This window comes from Dreissena polymorpha, chromosome 3 (genome assembly GCF_020536995.1).
Source record: "Dreissena polymorpha isolate Duluth1 chromosome 3, UMN_Dpol_1.0, whole genome shotgun sequence".
Lineage (NCBI taxonomy): Eukaryota > Metazoa > Mollusca > Bivalvia > Myida > Dreissenidae > Dreissena > Dreissena polymorpha.
The window spans coordinates 123,769,667-123,793,292 of NC_068357.1; the positions used below are offsets into that span (position 1 = coordinate 123,769,667).

Below are 23,626 nucleotides of genomic sequence, written 5' to 3' on the forward strand. Positions count from 1 at the left end.
TCAGCAGTGCCCAGTCAGTCTGAAATAATGTAAATATTCTGCATTGTGCAATTAACATAAAACAACACGCACACGGCTTTCTTCATTAAAATTCTTTATATTATGAATGTATCATTTAGTGTAATAATTAAGACCTCGATTTAAAATTCTATCAGCTAGTTTATCATAATTTGGTAGGAATTTAACTGAAATATTGTCAGAAATATTAACAAGCGTATCAGATGCTTCAGCATCAGCGTACGCCATTTTTGATGTAGCGTGTTAAGCATAGCAACAATCACTAAGGACGGGTCAGTGAGCGGAACTATGCATAAAGTGACTCACTTACATAGGGACTCTAATATACTCCCTCCATCATTGGTAAAAAAAAAAACACTTAAGTTCCTAATAAGTGTTCGGAAGCTTTCACTTAAACCATACATGCAAAATTGGCCCGCCCAATAGCGGCAATGCTTTTGAACGGAACCATTTTCAAAATCGGTTGTCGTATTCATTATTGGGACAAATCTTAAGGTGTATACAATTGTGACTTCTAAGGTTCAGTTAATTGAACTTAAGCCTCTCCTGCGGCCATGTTTTCAGTTGAACGGATTTATTTTTTCGAACCAAGTTGAGACATCATAAGAGAAAATGTTCTAACATTGTGTTATGAAAATTGGATAAACCATTGTGACCTCTAGTGTTCACAACGATTCATCATAGCAAGTAAATGCAAGATGTCACATGGTAACAAACAGAGGACATACCAGGATTTGCCATACCCATGTAAGGAAAACTATCCCTCTCCTAGCGGTCATGTTTATCAACAATATGTCCGGAACAATTTGCGAAGTTGATGTTTAGACCAAGTCAGGGACCTTGTTTTTGACCTCGCATGATTTAGTTTCAGAGGCGTAGATATCATGGGGAAGTATGCGTTGTCCAAGTTCCTTGAAGCTTTTAAATAAATGTGGGTTCTTGAATGTTCAGAAGGTAAATGTTAGCGACATTTTGTTTTCATATGACCAGGACATTAACCCAGAAACTTGATTATTGTATACTCGTAACAATGAAAATGACGTTGATTTCTGAAGTTAACTTCAAACCTAGTTATCTCGTTCATTTTCATCAAAACTTCATCTCATCAATCTGATTTTTTTTATTAAACTATTTGAAAACCCATGCTAAGTCGTTCTGTGGACAACATTTCATTATTTGTTTCGTTAATGTTACTATTGAACTTGAGTTCTGAGATGAACCTTGTAACCAGGTTGTTGCCCGCGACATTTCTTTGTATCATTATTGCCACATCGACTAGGTATATGAACACCCACACATGCTGCATAAAGTTAAGCTCCGGACAAATAACATATTTGTGTTTACATTTTACTTTTTACATGGAATTGTGCAATCTCCATGCAGAGTTGTCGTTCCTTGCTCTCACATACAACTCTGCGAAATGCTCAGCTTGCCATTTTGCCTTTAAAATAGGTAAAACCGAACAAACGCATTCAATGTATATTTGATTGGATATTTAAGATCGCATGCATTAAATTAAGAAATATGACTTTTAAATGTACGATAAATCGTGCAAAAACTTGTGAGTTTTAATGCAATTCTTTGGAACTATTGTATTGCCCATTTACGCAGATGGAATCAGTCCATGCACTTCACAAATGTAAACAATTGAACATAATTTTTATTGAGTGACGTTAGGATTTGCTTCGACGTGTGTATGTATGTTGGTTTCTTAACATCAAAAACCATATCAATTTTATTATAATGAATTAAGACTGATATAAGATATCATGGTATGATGGTTTCTTTAATGCAGTGAATGCAATGTAACCGTCGTGGAAGAGATTGTTTAGTATACAGTAACCTCAATGATGAACGCTTGTAATGATCATGGCATGAATGAGACGCTTTCATAACAATAGTCCGTTCTGAGCCCAACACAGAGGTGAATGTAATGTAACCGTCGTGCAAGAGATTGGGAATTGTGACCTAAAAATAGAACTTGGCTATGTGGGCGACACTCCGTCTCATCATACTGATCATGCTGATCATTACTGGAGAGTTATATGTACAACTTTGTATAAGCTTAGGCTTAAATGCTATCTTATGGTTTTTATGTGCAATTCCCCTGTGATCTTTAACTGTGACTGGTTTAATTATATTGTTTCCTCTTAAGTAGCCAGCATACTAACTAGAATGAGTGTAGGTCAAAAAGAAATTGAAAACATACAACTTTGTGTAAAAATATGACGGAAAATAATACTATAAAATGTACAAAAAACTTTAATTCCGTCTCTTAGATCAGTGTTGTTTGTTGCCAAGTAGTTGCAAAACAAATAAATATAACTCGATTAAAAAAATAATGAAATAGTGGAATAAACATTATTTTGAGTTAATGTATTTGCCCGGTATCGAATGTCCTTACCGAAATGTATTTTGCGCTTCTTGCCAGGTTTTGCGCTAACAGACTAGAGTTTTAGTATTTATCAGTGAACAGTAACTTCTCTAAAATACAAATTTTAAATAAATGTTTCATTCATAATAAGCTTTATAAACGGTTATATCGTCAACAGATAATACATGTGCAATTTTGCATGTTAATATGTCATCACTATTGAAATGACCTGCACGGCGCCTTGAGATCTACTGAACACCTGTGTGTCATTAAAAGCAAACATAAGATATATAATCCCTCAACTGGTATGGGAAAGTACAATTCATCATAAATATTTACATGCTCATCCTATGTGCATTGTTATTAAAAAATAAGTATTTTTAACCTGCCTTTGGCATTTGACTAATTTCAATTTAATACTGAATATACATCCACATTGGTCACCAAAGTGCTAAATAAAAACAGGGTTGTCGATCGTATTACACACATTTACATTTCAGCAAAGAAATTTAGACATGCCTGGTATTGAAGCATGAAATCTGAGTAGAACGCACCTAAACAAGTGGTTTAAATACAAACTGGAGACGCATACACCTGAAAGGCAGGTGCGTACAACACGCTCTTTTTTTGCGTGATAAGTTTATTTTATGCTTCACATACCACCATAAGAATGATACCACTTATCGAAACTTAATCGCTGTCTGTAACAACAAAGGTGCTCGTTCTTTGCTTTATTAATGTGTGTATTGTCACGTTTTGATTCCCGGTATGATTGTGGCATGTTGTTTTATTGGCCAACATCGTTTATTAACATTAAGTTTAAGATCGAATTTGTACGAAAAAGTCAATGAACAATGAATTCATAAAAAAGTTTTATGTTAGCCTTTAATTAAAAATTTAACTGGTCATGTGATTATTTCAGTACTTACATTTTACAGTTCGCTTTTGATACTGACACTGCGCCTTCGGTACTCTGTTATTGGCTTTTCTATGTTTTATTACGTACCTTGATTAAGCTCTATCTTAGTTCGACACAATGCTTTAGCAACCACAGGAAGAAATATTTATGTGTCTCAAAATTTATGACAAAAGTAGCTTGAATAAGTTTTGAATAGTGTTGATTTTGGGTTTATTGGGAAGATCAATTCGTAACCTATATTTGATTTTACGTATTTTTATTGGGAAATTACATATTGTCACGAGAAGAATGAAGCATTTAACAAAACAATAGTGCCCATCACACAAACATGATGTAAAATAATTATTTTTATGTAGATTTGGGTAGATTTGGGGTAGATTTGAGTAGACTTGAGTAGATTTCGGAAGATTTGGGTAGATTTGGGTAATTCGTTCCGACACTCCTTAAAAGAGCATTCAATTTAATGACGCAAATAACCGGAAAGGATATAAAGCGGAAATGAAAAATTAAAATTTAGCGGAAAGAAGTTTCGGCGAGCAAAAAAATGTTTTTTTTTTGGAAAGTAACAAAAAATAATTCAGTCGGGACGATTTTAGTGGGTCGGTCGGGTAATGCCAAACAAAATAATGTTTAAGGATGGCCTTATTTAATATTTGCTTGATACAATCATGTACATCTATATCAAATGAGATCATACTGTAACTTCAGTAATGAATTTCAGTGAATTAAATTACATCCAAAATATAAGTAAATCCTATATCTCTCCCGAAACGCGCACACCTAAACATCCTTTGTACCTATCCAGATCTAGATTAAAAGATATGATACATAATTATGTATCATATTGTTCAGAGGGGATGATTTTACTTCTGTTGTATCAATGTATTGTTTTACTTCTTTAATCAGTGTGTTTAAAGATATATAAACATAGCTCCAGGGTCTTTGCTTCAGGCAATGAATATTTCATATCCTGATTTCTTTTTCTTATGGATATTTTAACTAGTTCCAACATTCATTACAGTCAAATATATGTTAAGTAGTATCTGTACATATTGGTAGATTAAATTTGTACATCAGATATTTATTTTTTAATTGTTTTAAAACGATATAGTTCATACTAGATTAATTTAGAACCTTAGTCATGTCACGGAGATCTAGAGTCCGTGGTCATGTGGTAATTAAACATTTTTAAATATAACCACTTTTATATGGAGTCCTGACCAGATCTCAAATGCATATCCCTTTTCTCTGTCACCCTGGTCATCTCCTATCAAAATGGCAAATTATATGCAGAACCGTTCTTTATACACAATGGTTGAATGAAAAAATTGACATCCTTTTTACATGGAAATTTCCCTTTTACAGTCATGGAAAAGAGCCTGCACAACACAGATTAAAATACTTTTTATTTGTGGATAATCCCATATCTTGAAACTCTGTGTGCATAAATATCTCAAGTCTTCATAAAATCAGGACAACAAAAATGTTTTAAGCCCCTAATTGACCCGGCTATAGTAATCAGATTATTATAAGCTCAATAAGTCTATTTATGCCATAAGCTTTGTGTATTGTAAATATACACATAATATTGCAGGTACATGATAGCAATTAATAATAACAAAGCCATCCATACTATAAAGGTCAATGGCAACGCCTGTGAGAAAAATATGAACGCATTGAGTGTAATCACACAACGTGCTCATGGTGAGCTTTTGTGATCGCTTTTGTGATCGCTTTATGGTCGTCGTGAGCCGTCAACATTTGCCTTGTTAACTCTGTGGATGCCACGTTTATATTCCTATATTCATATATTGTTAAGCACATGTCGTAAGTCCGTTAGTCGGTCCGTCCACCAGATGGTTTCCGGATGATAACTCACGAACGCTTAGGCCTAGGATCATGAAACTTCATAGGTACATTGATCATGACTGGCAGATGAACCCTATTGATTTTCAGGTCACTAGATAAAAGGGAAAGGTCACAGTGACTAGAATGCTTAGGCCTAGGATCATGAAACTACATAGGTACATTGATCATGACTGGCATATGACCCCTATTGATGTTCAGGTCATTAGGTCAAAGATCAAGGTCAAAGTGAGTAAAAACAGTTTAATGATTTCCGGATGATAACTCAAGAATGCTTACGTCTAGGATCATGAAACTTCATAGGTACATTGATCATGACTTGCAGATTACCCCTATTAATGTTTAGGTCACTAGGCCAAAGGTCAAGGTCAAAGTCACTCAAAACAGTAAAATAGTATCCGGATGATAACTCAAAAATGCTTACGCCTAGGACCATTTAACTTCATAGGTACATTGATTATGACTGGTATATAACCCTTATTGATTTTCAGGTCACTTGGTCAATGGTTAAGGTCACAGTGACTCATAACAGTAAAAAGGTTTCCTGATGATAACTCAAGAATAGTAAGGACTAGGATCATGAAACTTCATAGGTAAATTGATCATGAATGGCAGATGATCCCTATTGATTTTCAGGTCACTATGTCAAAGGTCAAGGTCACAGTGACAAAAAATGTATTCACACAATGGCTACCACTACAACTGACAGCCCATATGGGGGCATGCATGTTTTAGAAACAGCCCTTGTTTGTCTTATGTTGGTAAATATTATTTCTGTAAATTCTAGGTTCAGTTTTAAAGTAGGTCATATGTGGTCCAAACTAGGTCAACAAACCAAATCACAGAAAAGGTTAGTGAACACTCCAGAGGTTACATTTTCTTCCAGATCTTCATGAAAATTGGACAGAATGTTATCTCGATGAAATAAAGTTTCAGTTTGAAAGTTGGTAGTTTGTCAAAAACTAGGTTATTAGGTCAAAATATAGAAAACTTCCTTTTCATTTCTACAGGTCACATTATCTACCTGATTTTCATGAAAATTGCTTACAATGTCCATCTTAATCAAATCAAAAGCTGAATTTGCAAAATGGTCATTTGCAGGCTAAAGCTAGGTTACAACTTAGTCAAATCATACACAAGTGTTTGACACTATAAAAGGAGTTTTGGGTGAGCGATACAGGGCTATCTTGTTTTAGAACAGCCTGTAGTAAGAAAGGGAAGGTATTGTATTTGTTTCAAAAGTAACATTTCATTGTTATTGAAAAGTAAATGAGCAATTATATGATGTCATAGTTTTGGTTAATTTGCTCACTTGTTATGATGTGACAAGGTGAGGTCTTGTTATCACTCTTTGTCTGTTGTATTTTATCCAAAGTTTATTGTGAACACATAAGACATCATTTTACAATGTTTAAATTTGGGTGTCACCTCTTTGCCAGATTCTTATGAAACTAGTCACCTCTATGTCATTTTGGGTTTTATATTCTATCAAAAATTAGGACACTAGGTCAAATATAAGAAAAGGTATGTTAATACTTTAGTGGTCACATTCTCTCTCTGATCCACTTGTAAATTGGTTACAACATTATTTTAAATGATTTCACAGTCAAGCTTGAAAGTAGCATATTCAACATTTAGGGCACAAGGTCTAGTCTCAGTGATTAACAGGTCACGTTCCAAAGTGGGTCATGTGCTTCCAAGCATTTGATCAATAACTAAAATCATTAAAATCTATGTTAACACTTACATTTTTTACCTGATCTTCATGGCAGTTCATCACAATGTTCAAATAAATAAAAGTAGGAACTCGGTAACAAGGCTCAACTAGATCGGATAGACGCAAATAGTTTGTTCATACTCACAATGCATTTTTTCTAGATCTTCATAAAAAGTTTGTTAACACCACTAGGAAACAATTAGTTTCAGGTTGGCCACATTGTGCTGTTAAAGCTATCTATGTATAGTATAGATTGTAACAAAACCTTGTTTATCAATAGAATCAAATGAAAAAAATGGCTTTCTAAAAGTTGTAGTCTTGGATGATATATTCCTCAACTTATAATCTACGACAATCTTTTGAGAAGAAAAACAAAATTTGACTATTATTATACCCCAACATCCTGTGATTGGGGGCTAGCACAGGAATTCGCAATTATGATCCTCGAAAAATAATGGGTTAGCATATTGTTGCTGTTTTATCCAGTTGTCTGGACCATTACTCCCAAAAGAATTGTAAGTTCAAATATGAGATATTAAGGTAAATAAATCTCATTGAAGGGAGTGCAGTGTCCAAGAACGAAAACGATTGCACCACAACCATTAACTATTAACCTGTGGATAAATGACAAGCAATAAAAATTACACACTAGCGGTGATGTAGATTAACTTAAATGGATGCTTATTTATGTTATGCTTTCCGGTGATTTATACAGAAATATCAGTGAAATAAACTGGTATTTTAATGTTTTAAACAGTGAAAAATAACAGTGAAAATATCGATATTTTTCGCTGTTTTTCTGGGAAAATCGATATTCCACCGAATCCAACAAATATCCTCCATATATCCATCCTCTTCAAAAGCATCGTCAAACCAGTACTTTCAGTTCTTTGATATAAGCAATCGTCGTAGTTTCACAAAATATTATAACAGCAGAATTTTCAATATTATCAAACAAAAACGAAAATTTGCAAATCTGAAACTTTAATTTTGTCATTTTACCAAAACGTGAAAAGGCACTTTTAAAATTACATTTCAGAATAATCTTCATGACAATTTCTTAGAACATTTGTTTGAATGATATATCGAATCGGTCCGAAAATGTTTCCGGTCCTTTAAAAATCATGATAGCCAGTGTGCGTGCACTTTTCCTTATATGACTTAAGTGAAACTTGTGGACACGCTAGAAGTCACTGTCTGGCCCAAACTTCATGAATAATTTCTCACAACCTTCGTAATCATGACATTTTGGTCCGAGTTCGGAAATAGAGTACTTTAAATTAGGAATTATTTACCAGAAATTGTCACCAGACTACTTTTTCTTTCGACCTTGCCCGTTTTTTTATCAGCATTTAAGCTGTGTGAATGAGAAAACAATTGTTATTCAAATACCTTCGTGAGGTCTGTTGTGATTGTGAAGGAAATTAAATTTGCAAAAATTCAAACAAATGTGTAACTAGCCAAACTGAAGCCTGTTTTTTACATCAATCAGGGGTTCTGAAATATTTTAGGAGTCTACTTGTCCACGGACAAGTTGGACCCACAAATTCACTTGTCCGTACCAAAGAAGTACTTGTTCGTACTTTTAAGATAGATTAAGGAAAAGATAATTACTAATTAAACAAATAATACAAACATACACTTTTGTCAATTTCTATTTTAACTTATAAACATAGTTAACTAGAAAATTCACATGAACAAAACACACAAGCAAGATGTGCATATTATAAGAACACTTTTTAGTCACACATGATACCATCTCGGATGAAATGTCAAATAATTGGCAAGATACCCCGGTGCTTTAGTGGAAATTCACAATGAAACTTTTATTGTAAATTAATTGATCTCAATGTTGTACCGGCTACAAAAAAATTATTTACAAATAAACACACCCACGCGAATTTTAGCGCGCTTCATATCAGGAGAAAGAAATTCATTTATTTCATCTAGCATTTGTAACCGTAAATAGCTTTACACGACGCGTGCGAACCGTGTCATGTGATTTACGCATGTTGGAATACAACTTGGGCGCTTATTTCAGCAAATCTTTAAATAGAAACATATGCCGAAATTCATTTGATACTTTTGCAAATTGCGAACGTTCGTGTTTATGACATTCTTGATCACTTTCATCGTCATTATTTTCCAGATTTTGCTTTTAAAAATGGAAATCGGGCATAAATGTGATTATCGGGTAATGGATTAAGACGGTAGAAGATGCATGTATGCGATTGAGACAGTTGAAACGTAACTGTATGTATCGGGAAATCGGGATTATACGATTATTTCAATCACGTTTGAGTTCTCCATGGCTTCAAACTGTCAATTGCATAATCAAACACGCAAGTATCAATCCTCCAGGTGCAGTACCCTACATCTAGGTGCGAACACGGTTTCCTTTTATACGCGGCGTTTAAAAAGACAGGAAAAAAACTGTCATGGGCATCAAAGTTAAATTATAGTTAATACGATTGTTAGCCGGGTAGCTAAACGTCATATCCCAATAATTTCCTCGGCATCATGCCGATGCGTGCCGCAGCTTGTCTCGGCGAACAGACGCGGCGACTCGGCGACCAAATGGTCGATGCCGAGTCGACTCCGCGAGCACTTGATGTTGTCAAACTCCGCGGATTGCGGAATTTGATGGTTTTGCGTGAGCTTTACTGTACATGTAATTGTTTTCAAGCACACAGTTCAAAACACTTGTTCATGGTTAAGTATAGCTAAGTATCGCATAAAGCTCTCAACGATGATGTACATACATACATGAATTTAAATATGAAGTTTTCCTAAAAAAATATTAATTTTACAATAATAAATAATAGAGTCAGTGTCAATAACATTGTCCAAGATTGTACAGCATGAATAATTAAGATTGTTTTTCAAGTGTTTCGCATGTTCTGTATTGCCTTTTTTGGCAACAGTTACTATCATATTTTATAGCTTGCTGCCTTGGACCTTGAATACAAAATACACGCATATTCCATCACACAAAAATACGCATGTATTTACTTATACGCATGTAGTCCGATGCACAGATATGTGGATAATTATAACATATGCTTAATTCAGTTGACTTTTATACATAACTAAGAAACTGTGATTTTATCTATTAGGGAATAACTTCCTGCAACAAACACCTAATTTTTATTTGTTCCTCTAATTCATTGACACAATAGGTATAAATACATATGAAAGTAAAATTGATAAATTACAAAATCAGTTAGCTTTAATTAAAGCTACACAACTTATTTGGCATATTAAATTTAAGTATAAATAAGGAACATATTCTATCTATGACAATTATAATATATCTGGGGGTTACAAGGTAGAATACCGTCTTTTTGCGCTTTAAAATTTAAAAATAATCGCGTTTGTCGAAATGGTTTTATAGACCGTTCCATAATCGATAAATTGACCGCCGCCATATTGTCAGTCACGTGACTGTCCGCCATTACACTGCTGCTAACTGGTGCGAGACTGCGATTCCAAAAGCCAAAAACGTAGAGAATACCCGCTTAACCGTTGTCGGATAAATAAATTACTTAATGAATTAATTAGAGGCGATTATCACATTTTTGTTGTTTAAATGATTGTTGGAAGTTGAGATTGATTGTTACAAATAAAATGTTTAAAATGCTTTCGTGTATTTGTTTTTTTTATATCTGTAATCAAGTGGTAATCATCGGCGAAAATTTGCCGGTTCAGTCGCTCATACTATGTCTTAGACTTGTTACTTTAAACGTTTCACAAACAATTCACGCATGTATTGTTGTGTTGATTTTAATAGCCGCAACATCAAGCAATTTATATTTTAATTAATACTTATTAAAGATTCTCGCGCAATTAATTACCGCTAGTTGTTTGTAATTGGTCTCATGTGGTAAAAATCTACATTCCAAAATCATAACATATTATATTAAGTATGATATTTTTGATACGCCTTCCTTTATTTTTCTTGTTCTAACTGATATCAAAGATAAAAAATTGTGGTTTGGATTTATATTTAATTATGGAATTTTGTCACGTTAAAAAACGAGCTTTTTATTATGAGAGAGTGATATTGATCTTGACGATCTTTTATGTGATTATTCGGAAGATGAAGAGAATGTGATCTATGTGATATATCTATATTTTCATCTGTGAATCATTTAACAACTATAAAGCTAAAAAATACTAAAAAATGTATTTTATAGGTCTTTGAAGTAACGCAAAACATATGGATAACGACACCAAATGTTTAGTCAATTAATCCACACAAAAAAACTCCGAAAAAAACACTTAATAATATTTCAAAAATATATTATTAAGCGCCAAACGAATTTATTAATACATTTATTTGCAACTTTAAAAACGCGGCATAAGCATCAAATTAAAGATTATCTGAAGACTGAAAGGCCGACAATTTGACACAACAAAGAGCTCTATGCATAAGCCGTAATATTTTTTGCAGAAAAGCTTCAATAAATTACAATAGTAATACATCTAATTATAACAATATAATTATGAATGGCATGAGTACGTTAGTGTGATAAACACGTGAGTAATAGAAAGTATAAGGGGTGCATTGAAAATAAACGTACTACAAAGCCCTATTAAAAGCGAAGTGCATGACAGTATTAACATGTAATTTTAATTTGATGGGTTTTGTACAGAGAATGACGCTATTGAGGAATATAAACATACAACTGAAAAACACAACTTTACATGATGCAATTTGAACTGTGTATTCATGTATATTGAAAACTCGTTACTAGTGAGTATGAGTGGCAAATATCTAACATTTTAACACACATATATCTATATTAATATTTTTTTTTAAACAATATTTACCCCCGTTCGTGTCAAATGTAATTTCTTGTTTTATGATGTCGTTCGTGCATTGCCGTAACATTAAATCTTCATACGAAATGACGTAGTTTTAATTAACCGATACCCGCTAAATACGTTAAATGTTATGTCTTTAGGTAAATTTTATAATTATCAAATACTTTTTTCATAAATTAAACCAGGGATTAAACGGGCTAGTATCTTTACGGTGTACAATTTCTGATATTCTATATTGGACATAACTTTTAATTTGTACAATATGTAACATATCTAATGAACGCAACTGTTAAGTATGTCGGAGGTAAAATATTAAACCAAATGACTGCTTAATACTACCAGAAAGAGAAGACATGGTGGCATCATCAATTGTGTTTAATGACCAGACTGTCATCTGCCACCCAGTGTGGTTTATGACACCCCGGGATGACGCCATGTTGTTAGTTAAGTCTGGATAATATCTGATCAAAACGAGATAATCGGATTATGCAGAACAAACGGGCAAGTCAACACTGGAATGCAAAGGATTACGCGATTTTAAGATTGATGCATATAATCAAATGATAAATATTGCATTTAGTTTAATTAAATGTTTTTTTTTAATGTGTTAACGTGTTTATTTTCCTAGACAAATGCCTAAAAATGCACGTTTTTCAAACATTTTTCTGTTATAACACTAACTTTACATCTCCTCTAGCAGAAAAACTTTATTTCATACAATTTGCATGACAAACAAACAAGTTTTACAAAAAGAAAGAAATTTACCCGTTGAATAATCGGTGCTCTCTTATATATGTTACCGGTTGTTTGGCAGTAGTGTAATGGCGGACGCGGAGAGTATTCAGGGGAGATAATTGGGTAATTACTAAATTATGGAACGGTCTATACGTATAGAAATCCTAATTTCGGTTTTAAAAGCGGTACCGTTTGAAAAATAATAAATTACTTGCTAACTAGGCTATAGATTTAATTTTATCTATGCCAGTTAAAATTTAGAATATATCTGGTGGTTACAAGGTAGAAATCTGTCTTTTTGCGCTTTAAAAGTTAAAAATAATCGCGTATGTCGAAAAAGACGTATACGTATAGAAATCCTACTTTCGGTTTTAAAAGCGGTACAGTTTAAAAAATAATCAATTACTTGCTTACTAGGCTGTAGATTTAATGACAATGTTGCACACTCTCCAATTGCCTCTATAGGTATTGATTAACATGTATTTCATTTCGAGGTCAGAGGCTTTAAATCTTACGCAGTATACAATACCTTTGTAAATCATTATCCGTGTTGTGACAAACATCAAAGTAAAACTAATTTATTAACATACCAATTAACTTTAATTGATTAATGTTTGCCAGTTTTAATAAACGTTCGTTGTATAAAATATATTTCAAACCTCTTGAACATAGACATATAACCCGTGAAAAACACCGACCACAAGTGTAAGAGACGTTTTTGTGACAACCGTATATTATAAAAAGACATTAATCTATGATTTATAAACTAATGATCATATTATATCCTAGTTGCAATAATACAACGCCCAGCTATTGACCCTCTGAGATGTACGTATGTACTTATAAAAGCTCAGAGAATTCATGAAGAACTAATGATATCCTACATCTATTTCTGATTATTTTTTTATTTTATTTTTTTTTTGGGGTGGGGGGTCAGCGCTTCCGTTAGTGGTCGTCCATTTTATATCTGGTGGAAGTCACTTGGACATCGGATAACCGCATGTATACTGCTTTCTAATGCACGGGACGTACAAATCACAACAGTAATCTGGTCATTCACTCCATTAACTCCGCGCTTAATCGCCATAAAAGATACATGGGGGTTATAGATCATCCACTGATAACAGATGTAAGAGTATCGAATAATGAAGTCACATTACACAGACATGTTTGCTGACACGGATGCGCCATGAGAAATTCTCGGGTAACTTTCCGGTCGCCAAATTGTGCTGTTCAGGGTCCAATAGGTAACAAAAATGCGTATTAGGGCGGGGTTAACTGGCGATTATTATTTTTGATTGACGTCAGTCTTGAAGTAACCGTTTATCACAGATTGATTTACAATGAGTAACAGTTTTAAAGTTTACGTTATATCCAACGGTAATTAAACAGTACATGAAAAACGGTATCGGGCATCATCACATTGTTTTACCGTAACCAATTACTTTAACAATAACTGTTCCGTATAAGTTGTTAAATTGATACACGAAATTCTAGTCTACAATTTAATTTAACATTTTTACAGGTAGCATAAGCGTCAATATTTTTACAGTTGCGTTCAGAGGTCCAGATAAGATGCGTATTTGCGTAAAATACGCATGAAAAAAAAGAAAATACGCATGGCTTTAAATTTTGTAGAGTAAAAAAACTACTGGCTAAATTCGGATTACGTATCGTGTGCAATTTCAATGCGTATTAACCGTTTATACATGAATATAAGTTCATGTAATCATGACTGGTTCCCGTCATTGTGTCCAAACCAGTAAATACGTAGTGACATCACCATCTATGCACAAAATGTGGTTCCCGACCTAATTTACTCCTCAGTCAGAACGGTATCATTTCATTTTGGCCCACGATAAAGGCTGATGTTGACACAACGGACTCTCCGCTGCATTTTTGAAAATCGATATACGCTAATGGTGAAAACATTTGACATCACATTCGAAAAAACCCAAATCGCCCAACTTCAAGCATATAAGTTTTGCTATCAGTTCATCTCTTGTGTGGCACGATGGAAAAACCTTTTTCCTTCAAGCACTTTTTAAATGGCAGCCGTAATACACATATATAATAAACAAGTTTTACGGATACCACCCGCTAACCATTCAGATAATGTAACTAAGCACATGTTTTAACTGTTAGATATATTAAAATCCGGTTTGCAATCAATGAATCCACTAGAATCATTATGTAATGCGAAAACTTGCTGCTTGCTTGTTTTTCATATGACCGTCACGATCTGTGCCGCCCTGACCGGCAGTCCCTGTCCCGAAAGCGCTTTTCTTTTTGTGACATGTTCAGCAGCGTCTGCATGTTTTGTGTTTTAATGTCATGTAAATAAAACAAAAATTAATGGCGAGCCAGTTATAAATGGTCGATCTCTATTAAGTCGACATCGTCAATAGTAACACCAGAAAAAATTGTACGCCCTATTATTGACAGTATATTAAATAAAACAAAAGTTATAGCTTTATTGTGTACAAAACTGCTTGTAATAGCAAGTTAACACTACAAGTACAATTTATTATTAATTCAGGTCCTTTGAACATAAATACTCCTTAAAATTATCGGATTATGATTTTTACTCATCAATTAAAAAGTTCATGAGTGAAATACCCCTCGGCTGAAAAAAATTATCTGGAGCTCTGGTTGCGTTGCTTGATAGCTAATGAGCAGGGCTTATCGCCGGAGCGGGCTTTAGCGGGAACCGTTATACACATGGTTGATCACGTGGTTGTTGTGATTTTCTGATAATACAACAACGTGGTAATATTATTTAAGTCCCTTTGTACGCATCTGCACCATTCGCATACATGTATAACATGTAAACATGCCATGTAAAACTAGTGTTTTATTAAAAGCGCGAAATCATCGCTGATAGAGTCAAGTTCCACGCATGGAAATCGTGAATGTTGAAACAGACCAGGTGCCGTAACTAAATATAGACGTGCAACTCAGAACTTGTAGTATTTTAGTCTTAAGAATAAAAAAAAACTACATCGGAATTAATGCACACGATGAGAAAGTATTGACCCATCGAAACTATATAAAAAACAGGTTAATTTACGATTAGTAATCAAATTGAAGTCACTCATCGTTAAAACCAATTATGAACAGTTCTTGATGCTCGCACATCGTGTCACCTGATTTTCGAATGTTCCGTGGGAATAATCCCATCCAAAAAAGTACTTTGCATTTACAGTATGCACTTGCGTTAAACGGCGGACGTTTGTGTTTATAAAATTCTTAAACACAGAAGCGTCAATACATATTTTGGTTTTTAACGTTTAAATCGCAATAAAACTGGATTATGGGGTAATGGATAGAGTTGGCAGTGTTTTTTTTCACTTATATGGGAATGGTGGCAGGGCCCGTCCAAAGGGGAAAAAATGCGTCGTTTTTAGGAAAAGGGGAAAATTAAAAATTCACTGGTATATATATAATATTATTTATTATATTAATACACATGTTTGTATGAATATAATATTCACAGCTGAATGTCTTTGTCCTTTTTCTTAAAATTAAAATATATATATCAATGATTTTTCAACATTTAAGTTTCAGACAGTTCAGCCTTCATGCACTGTCTCAGTTTTCTTAGCCATTTTGAGTCTAATTGGGATCTTTCAAATCGATAAAATGGCAAATGTGAGCATTTTTTATCAATAAAATGTTTCAATTTTCCTTTTATTTGGAATGATTTTATCAACAAAAATTGACACAATATAGATACATCAGGCCTTTTCTTTGCCATTTTTGGGAGAAAAATGCAATTAATGTGAAAAGTCCACTGATTTGGGAAAAACTATTTAATACAACTCTTTATAATAATTCAAAATAATATAAATTATAGCTATATACTTTTTTAGCTGTTTATGACATAAATTTGAGATATATTTATCATGATTATGAGACAGTTCTTTCAACAAAAAACAAAAAAAAAATAATTTTAACTTCTGGAGGGGATTTTTTTACAAAATGGGGGAAAAATATATACTCTTTTTTTAAGGGGAATGGGGCCGAATATCGGCCCCGAAATTGCCATAAAGAAAACACTGGTTGGAATATGTATGTATCCAGCGATGAACACATACGGTAGGGTTTACTAAAATATTCATTGAAATAAAATTGGAACTTCCAATTGTATCATTTGGGACGTCCACAATTTAAGTATTGGAAGTCAGGACTTCCAACTTTTGAAAGCTAGTGAAGTGCTAGGGGTGCGTGTTGACTTAAAAAAGTGCGAGTTGACCAAAAACACGTTCCAGTTGACAAAAAATGCGAGTTGACTTAGGTTGGAGTTGGCCAACAGACATGTGATTTAAAGAATTCTCGAAATTCCATGGAAATGAAATAAAATAATACGTGTATAAGATGAACACGAGTTAAATACTAGCTGTCAAAATAGGCTGTTAAACTTCCTTAAATCAATAAAGTATAACCTGAGCATTTTACGGGTCGTAATTAGCCCCATTTCAGTCAGCCCAAATACTGTGTATTTTTTCCAAACAAAAACATTTTTCCCTCGAAATAGATCAGAATTTTTTGTACATTGCAGTAAAACAAATAATTAAATACTATAAAAAAAATATTCCTTGTGTTTATTTCAACAAGGATATATATTTAAATTAACTCGAAAGCAATTCAAACATATTCTTAATTCACTCCGTCAAGGTATTCTGCATAAAATTTCTTCATGGAAGGGTCCCCATAAGTAAGAATCTGCTCTTGACATATGCATGACCCATATGTTTGGAGGTCAGAGTGATTTTGTCCCAGTTCAAGCTGTGAGGTTATAAATTATTTGTAGCACAAGGTCATTGAAATTGTTTGCTTGTGTTTAAGTAAGCTCCATATACCATCAGGTAAACATTAAAAAGAAAATAATTGTTCATTTGTTACCTGTAAAATCCAAATTGATAAATATATGGTTCCTAATACAAATTTATCCACAACTAAACTGTTGGTCTTCTTCATCTTTCAGATAAGTGCAATGGCAAAGCGTGCTCGTCTGCTTGGGGATGGCAAGAGTTACCAGATGGGCAACTCAGATATGTACGGGAAGCAGCTCATTGAACAGCTGCATGGTCAGATGATGAACCAGTCTGACTACTGTGATGTCATAGTGACCTGTGGGGAAACGGTAGGTCATGGCTAGATGATGAACCAGACTGACTTCTGTGACGTGCTGTGATATGGTTAGTCATGGCCAGATGCTGAATCAGTCTGACTACTGTGACATACTGCGATTATGGTAGGTCATGGCAAGATGCTGAACCAGTCTGACTACTGTGACATGCTGTGATAAAGTAGGTCGTGGCCTGGTGCTGAACCAGTCTGACAACTGTTGCATGCTGTGATACGGTAGGTCATGGCCAGATGCTGAACCAGTCTTGACGACCGGTACTGTTACATGCTATGATGCAGTAGGTCATGGCTAGATGCTGAAGCAGTCTGACTACTGTGGCATTCTGTGATAAGGAAGGTCATGACTAGATGCTGAACCAGTCTGACTACTGTGACATGCTGTGATAAAGTAGGTTTTGGCCAGATTTTGAACCAGTTTGACTGTTGTTGCATGCTGTGATACGGTAGGTCATGGCTCGATGCTGAAACAGTCTGACGACTGTGACAAGCTGTGATATGGTAACTCATGGCCAGATGCTGAGCCATTCTGATTACTGTGGCATGCTGTGATACGGTAGGTCACAGGGGTATCACTATTCTAGGATTTTAAACAAAGAGTCATTGAACTCCTTACTTGGGAAAAGTCCAAAAGGTGCCCAATTGAATATTTCACACGTCTTCATATTTTCAGCCAAACATCCACTTAAATAAAGGATTTATATAATAATACATATTATAATTGCTTGTTCATTATTAAAAAATACAAAATGTTCATTATCATATTATTTCTATTATAATTCTTTCTTATCATATTCTTTCTATTATTACTTAAATAAAATATCATGTAGAAACAATACTATAGCCAAGCAATAAAAGTCCCCTACCTACGCAGGATCCACCATTTTCAGCAATATTTGTAGTTAATTTGTTGCCAAAGCAACCAGCATTCCTGACGTAGGAACAAAATGAAATGACATGCATAATCTCCATATTGCCATCTATTCATGATTCATGTTTTAGGAAAAAATATGAAGAACTTTTAAAGTTATCGCAGGATCCACCATTTTCAGCAATATGTCTAGTCTGTTTGTTGCCATAGCAACCAGCATTCTTTACGGAACAAAATAAAATAACGTGCATAATCTCCATATTGCCATCTGTCTATGATTTAAGTTTCATGAAAAAATATGAAGAACTGTTATAGTTATCGCAGGATCCAGAAAAGTTTGACAGACAGACACACAGAGCGCAAACCATAAGTCCCTCTCCGGTTTCACTCGTAGGGGACTAAAAAAACAACAACAAAATAAACAACTCTGTTACGGCAGTGTGCATTTAAGTGCTTAATATATTTACATACACACCTCACATATATGCATTTACCTTTTTTCAAAAAAAAAACATTACAATTGCATTGCTTTTATATTTCCATTTAATATAAAGAAGTGAAACTCCAGCTGCTGGAGCAGTATTGAAATCTCATAATATACAATTAGTTGGTTCTTTATTTAAGGCATTGGCCAATTGCCAAAACAGTACAAAACAGCACAATACAAAACAACATAAACACATAAAAGAATAAAGCTGGGGTCACCGCCCTGGAACGGTCAATGCAAAGCATTGGGGGTTTAAACCGGTTTAAGAGCGCTCAACCTCAAACTTGGCCAAGCAATATTCATGATACATTTAAGTGTAAATAAAATTTAACCTCATAGCATTGCAACTCAAATTAAACAATAATAAAATGGAATTAAAACGCATTCAATTTAATTACCATTTAATTACTCAATGGTAGGAAATAAACAAGAGCAACAGAGTTACAACTTTTTGAGGAACGATGAAATGAAACTACGAACAACAATAAAATAAAACAACAATAAAACCAGTTAAATACACAAGTCTTAACAGTGTGACCTATGAGATGAATTAACTATGCCTAAATAAACTTCAAGCTTGGAATGCTGTTGGCAGACATCAAACTTGTTTGTTGTGAATGCCCAGATGTGGCCAGTTTCTAGGAAGTTAACACTGTAAATTTGTTACACATCAGCAAGTGACCACTTCAGTTGGCATTAATACATAACAAGAAGCATGTACATACTGTCAGATACACCATTACTGCGTTAGTTCCATAGCGGATTGGATGTGAGAGAACAATCCTGACATTTAAATGGATTGGATTAATTGTAAATTAAAGGGGCCTTTTCACGTTTGGGAAAATTGACAAAATTGAAAAAAATTGTTTCATATTCGCAAATTGTCGTTTTTGTTATGATTTTTGTGAGGTAACAGTAAAACTGAACATTTACCTTGCTCTAAGAATACCTTTTTATGCATCTTGTGACTATTTAAAAACCCGAAAATTATAAAGCGTTGCAACGCGAAACGATTTAATAATTTGGGGAGTTCTGTTGATTTCGTTATATTCTGTGAAACTACGAGGATTGCTTATATAAAGTATAAAATACATTAGACATTGTATCCGGAAGGATGAACGAGTGGTCTAAGTGGGTACTACTTTTCCTCCAGGACTCCAGGGGTCAATGGTTCGAGCCCTGCTGAGGGTTACCTTTTTTTTCTTTTTTTAATTTTATTCTTGAATTTTCACTTTAGCTTATTATATCTAATGTTTACATTTATCAATATAAAGCATTTTATGACAAAGTTCAAAACATGCCAAAATCTGTGAAAAGGCCCCTTCAAACAGATGTGAGCAAATAAATTGTGTAGGCTTGAATTTAAATAGGCGGTTGCCTTACAGGTATTGATTGTGAATGAATTGACTTGAAATACCCAGTTATACAAAAAGGTGCGTCCTGGGGACTCAATTCGCTTACGATAAGAATCATTTGTCAAATTTATGCGTACAAAAAGCGTTTCACAGAGCCCTGGGTCATGGCCAGATGCTAAACCAGTCTGACTACTGTTACATGCTGTTCTAAAGTAGGTCGTGGCCAGATGCTGAACCAGTCTGACTACGGTGACATGCTGTGATACGGTAGGTCATGGCTAGATTCTGAACCAGTCAGAAATATTCATATTAAATATATATTTGACATTAAGTTTATCAACAATAATCATACTGTTAGTTTCTACAGATATAAACATAACAGTTCAGTGGGGTCTCGTGCCAATTTTTAGCGCAACTATTCACCAAATGTCCGCATCGCTGGCAGTGTTGGCCTTTGTGAATTAGTGTGGTTAAGATGAATGTGCAAAATATCCATTTCACTGTTTCAACTATAGGTATTCATTTGAAACTTCACACATAGGGTTGTCGGGGGTCATTTTCGCAATTCTGGTAAATTCTTTTTAAAAAATGGGGTAGGGGAGTACAACCGATTTTGCGTGTGTATTTCATAAGCGGCCCGAGAAATCTGGGGCCCGCGCAACCTTCCGCATATAACACTGGTAGATTTTGCCTAAGCGTTGTTTGAAACGAGCGATGTCATTGGCTGTTGTTTCCCAATCTTCCAATTAAAATCGGTCTTTTAAAATGTTCTTCATATTTCTTTGCTGATATCACAATATACTAAAAGATTTCCTTTACAGATTTAATGTAAAAGCAATAACTTTAAAGCCCCATTACTATTCAAATCAGCGAAAATTTCGTACAATATTTCGTTAAATAAAGTTAAACAATTAAAAATCAGTGTTCCTTATGACAATTGCCGAAATTTCAACGCCAGATGTGGTCTTGTGAAATAGATGTTTGTACATACAAAATGCTCGTTTTTATTATTGTTTTTCATATTTAATTCCATTTTAATTTCTCGCAACGATATCTTTTCATACAACACATGAACACTAACATGGTACCATTTTAGTGTTCGTGTGTCGTATGAATAGATATATTCGCAGGAAAATAAAATGGAATTAATTGTGTCAGAAAATAAATAAAAAACGAGCATTTTGTATCTACACAAATCAATGTAATCATACCATATCTAGCGTCGAAATTGTGGCTTTTGCTATAAGGAACACTGAGTGTTTAGGTGTTAACTTTATTTTACGAAATACTTTACGAACTTTTCGTTGATTTTGAGCGTTATAGATGCTTTAACAAAAAATAAAGTCAAACTTTTGCACGTAGACACCCTCATAGCCATACCTTTTCTTAAACAGCATGCCAAGACAAATTGATTTAAACAATAAAAAGGTAGGTCATGCAGTATGAAAGAAAGAACTCGATGCGAGTCAGCGGCCACTGTTTTATGGCCATCGGCATCTTTTTACCGGCTTCTCTCCAGTTGATGATGGTTTCCCACCAACTGTCAAAGTCTCATGTAGTCTCCAACCTAAAAGCAAAAACACTGAATTTGTAGTATACAACAATGTTTTCCCTACCACATGCACACAGAAACATTCAAAAATAAAGTAATGGCAAGTGCCCATACAGAGACAGAGTGTCTTCAAATAAATAACGTTCCATTTTTAGAGGGTATAGCATTGAACACCAAAAGTATTTAGTAAACTGTAATCTGATTCGTTTGCAAATGGAAACCCTTTGCAAATGGTGCATGTGTGAAGCGAAAATAAAGATTATTGAACGAACGAACTAATCTCACAAAATCTCGTAGATTGGAAAGTCATTAAAAAAACTTAATGGAAAAGGGAAGAAACAACAGTTGTTATAAATCAGAAAGCAATACGTACCACTTTCTGAATGGGTGTGGAAGATCGACTGTCTTGGTTAGGCTAGAGTCATACTCCATGTGAAAAAAAAAATAATTTGAACAACGGATCCCGTAGTAAATTGTCGTTAGTTGAACATTTTTTTTTACCTTATTTCAAAATTTGAAGACATTGATCTAAAATGATTTGTTGCCGTCATCGTTCATTGGGATCGGAACACACATTGATTTTAATCACAATTCTGGTGACTTTGCATAATATGTTAAATGTGAATTTTAAAAGGTTTTCATCAATTATTCTTGTTAATAAGTTGAAGATGATGTATATTTTAATGTTTGTTTTAAGGTTTGTCATTGCGTTATGCACGCGATGCGCGTAGTCAAAATCAGTCTACAGAATCGTCATCCCCGCAGACTTCACCTCAATCATACCCCTGCACATGCATTTGGGATCATTGAGTTAGGTCAACGACCAAGTTTCATAACTCTTACATAATTATGCTCCTTTTTATATCCCCCAGTCTATACTGGGGGACATATTGTTTTTGCCCTGTCTGTTTGTTTGTTGGTTTGTTTGCGTCACACTTTAACATTTGCCTTAACTTTTGCAATATGGAAGATAGCAACTTGATATTGGGCATGCATGTGTATCTCGTGGAGCTCACAGGTGGTTAGCGTGTGGCTATGATATGAATTAGTGAAAACATCATTTTGAATGATAAATATTCATATTATAACGAACAAATCAACTTTTCTGAAAAAAAATCACTATCAAATATATACATAACAAGGTATCCAACTCGAAATCACCCGAAAACGGGATGCATCTCTTTGAAAGGCCATTACTTCATCAATTTTGCAGCGATTTTCATGAACCCGGTCTTATTCAACGCAGAAATGAATTTCCTTTCTGGAAATGTATATATCTTGTTATATTTTTACACATACTGGGTCAAATTTTAAGAAATAACACGATACACAATTCGCTTGACCCACTTGAAAATGATCAGACCGTATTCATGAATGAAATCTCCAATTGTAAAGACGCACCTTCGCATTGGACCAATGAAATGACTCGTGTGTTTAAAATGTCAGTTAGTTGAAATGTATGTAAACAAACGTTTCAAACGGCGCTGGACAGTTAGTTTTTATGCATAATGCAACGGCCAGCACGGTAAGAATGTTTTTTTTCATACGTTTTATTGAATTATGGTATCGAGGTGCATGAACTTTGCAGGGAAGATGCCCTTTACTCCGTGAAGATTTCAGTCTTAAATACTGCCCGATCGGTGTCAACTGGGTGATGCGAGTTGTGTATCGTGTTATTTCTTTAAAGGTGACCCAGCATTTGTAAAAATATTGCAAGACATATACATTTCCAGAAAGGAAAATCATTTCTGCGTTGA

At 34.3% G+C, this 23,626-nt stretch overlaps 1 protein-coding gene across 9 annotated transcripts in view; it reads left to right on the forward strand.

Moving 5' to 3' along the window:
- LOC127871298 (calicin-like) overlaps nt 1-23,626 on the forward strand; it is a 205,060-nt gene that overhangs the window by 174,008 nt on the left and 7,426 nt on the right. For 2 of the 9 annotated variants that reach the window (XM_052414071.1, XM_052414073.1), the window contains exon 2: nt 17,444-17,602. The exons of the other annotated variants lie outside the window; for them this stretch is intronic. In XM_052414071.1, coding sequence (XP_052270031.1) covers nt 17,453-17,602 — 150 coding nt within the window. In that variant the 5' untranslated portion in view covers nt 17,444-17,452. The remainder of the gene's footprint in view (nt 1-17,443; nt 17,603-23,626) is intronic. 9 annotated transcript variants of the gene reach the window in all.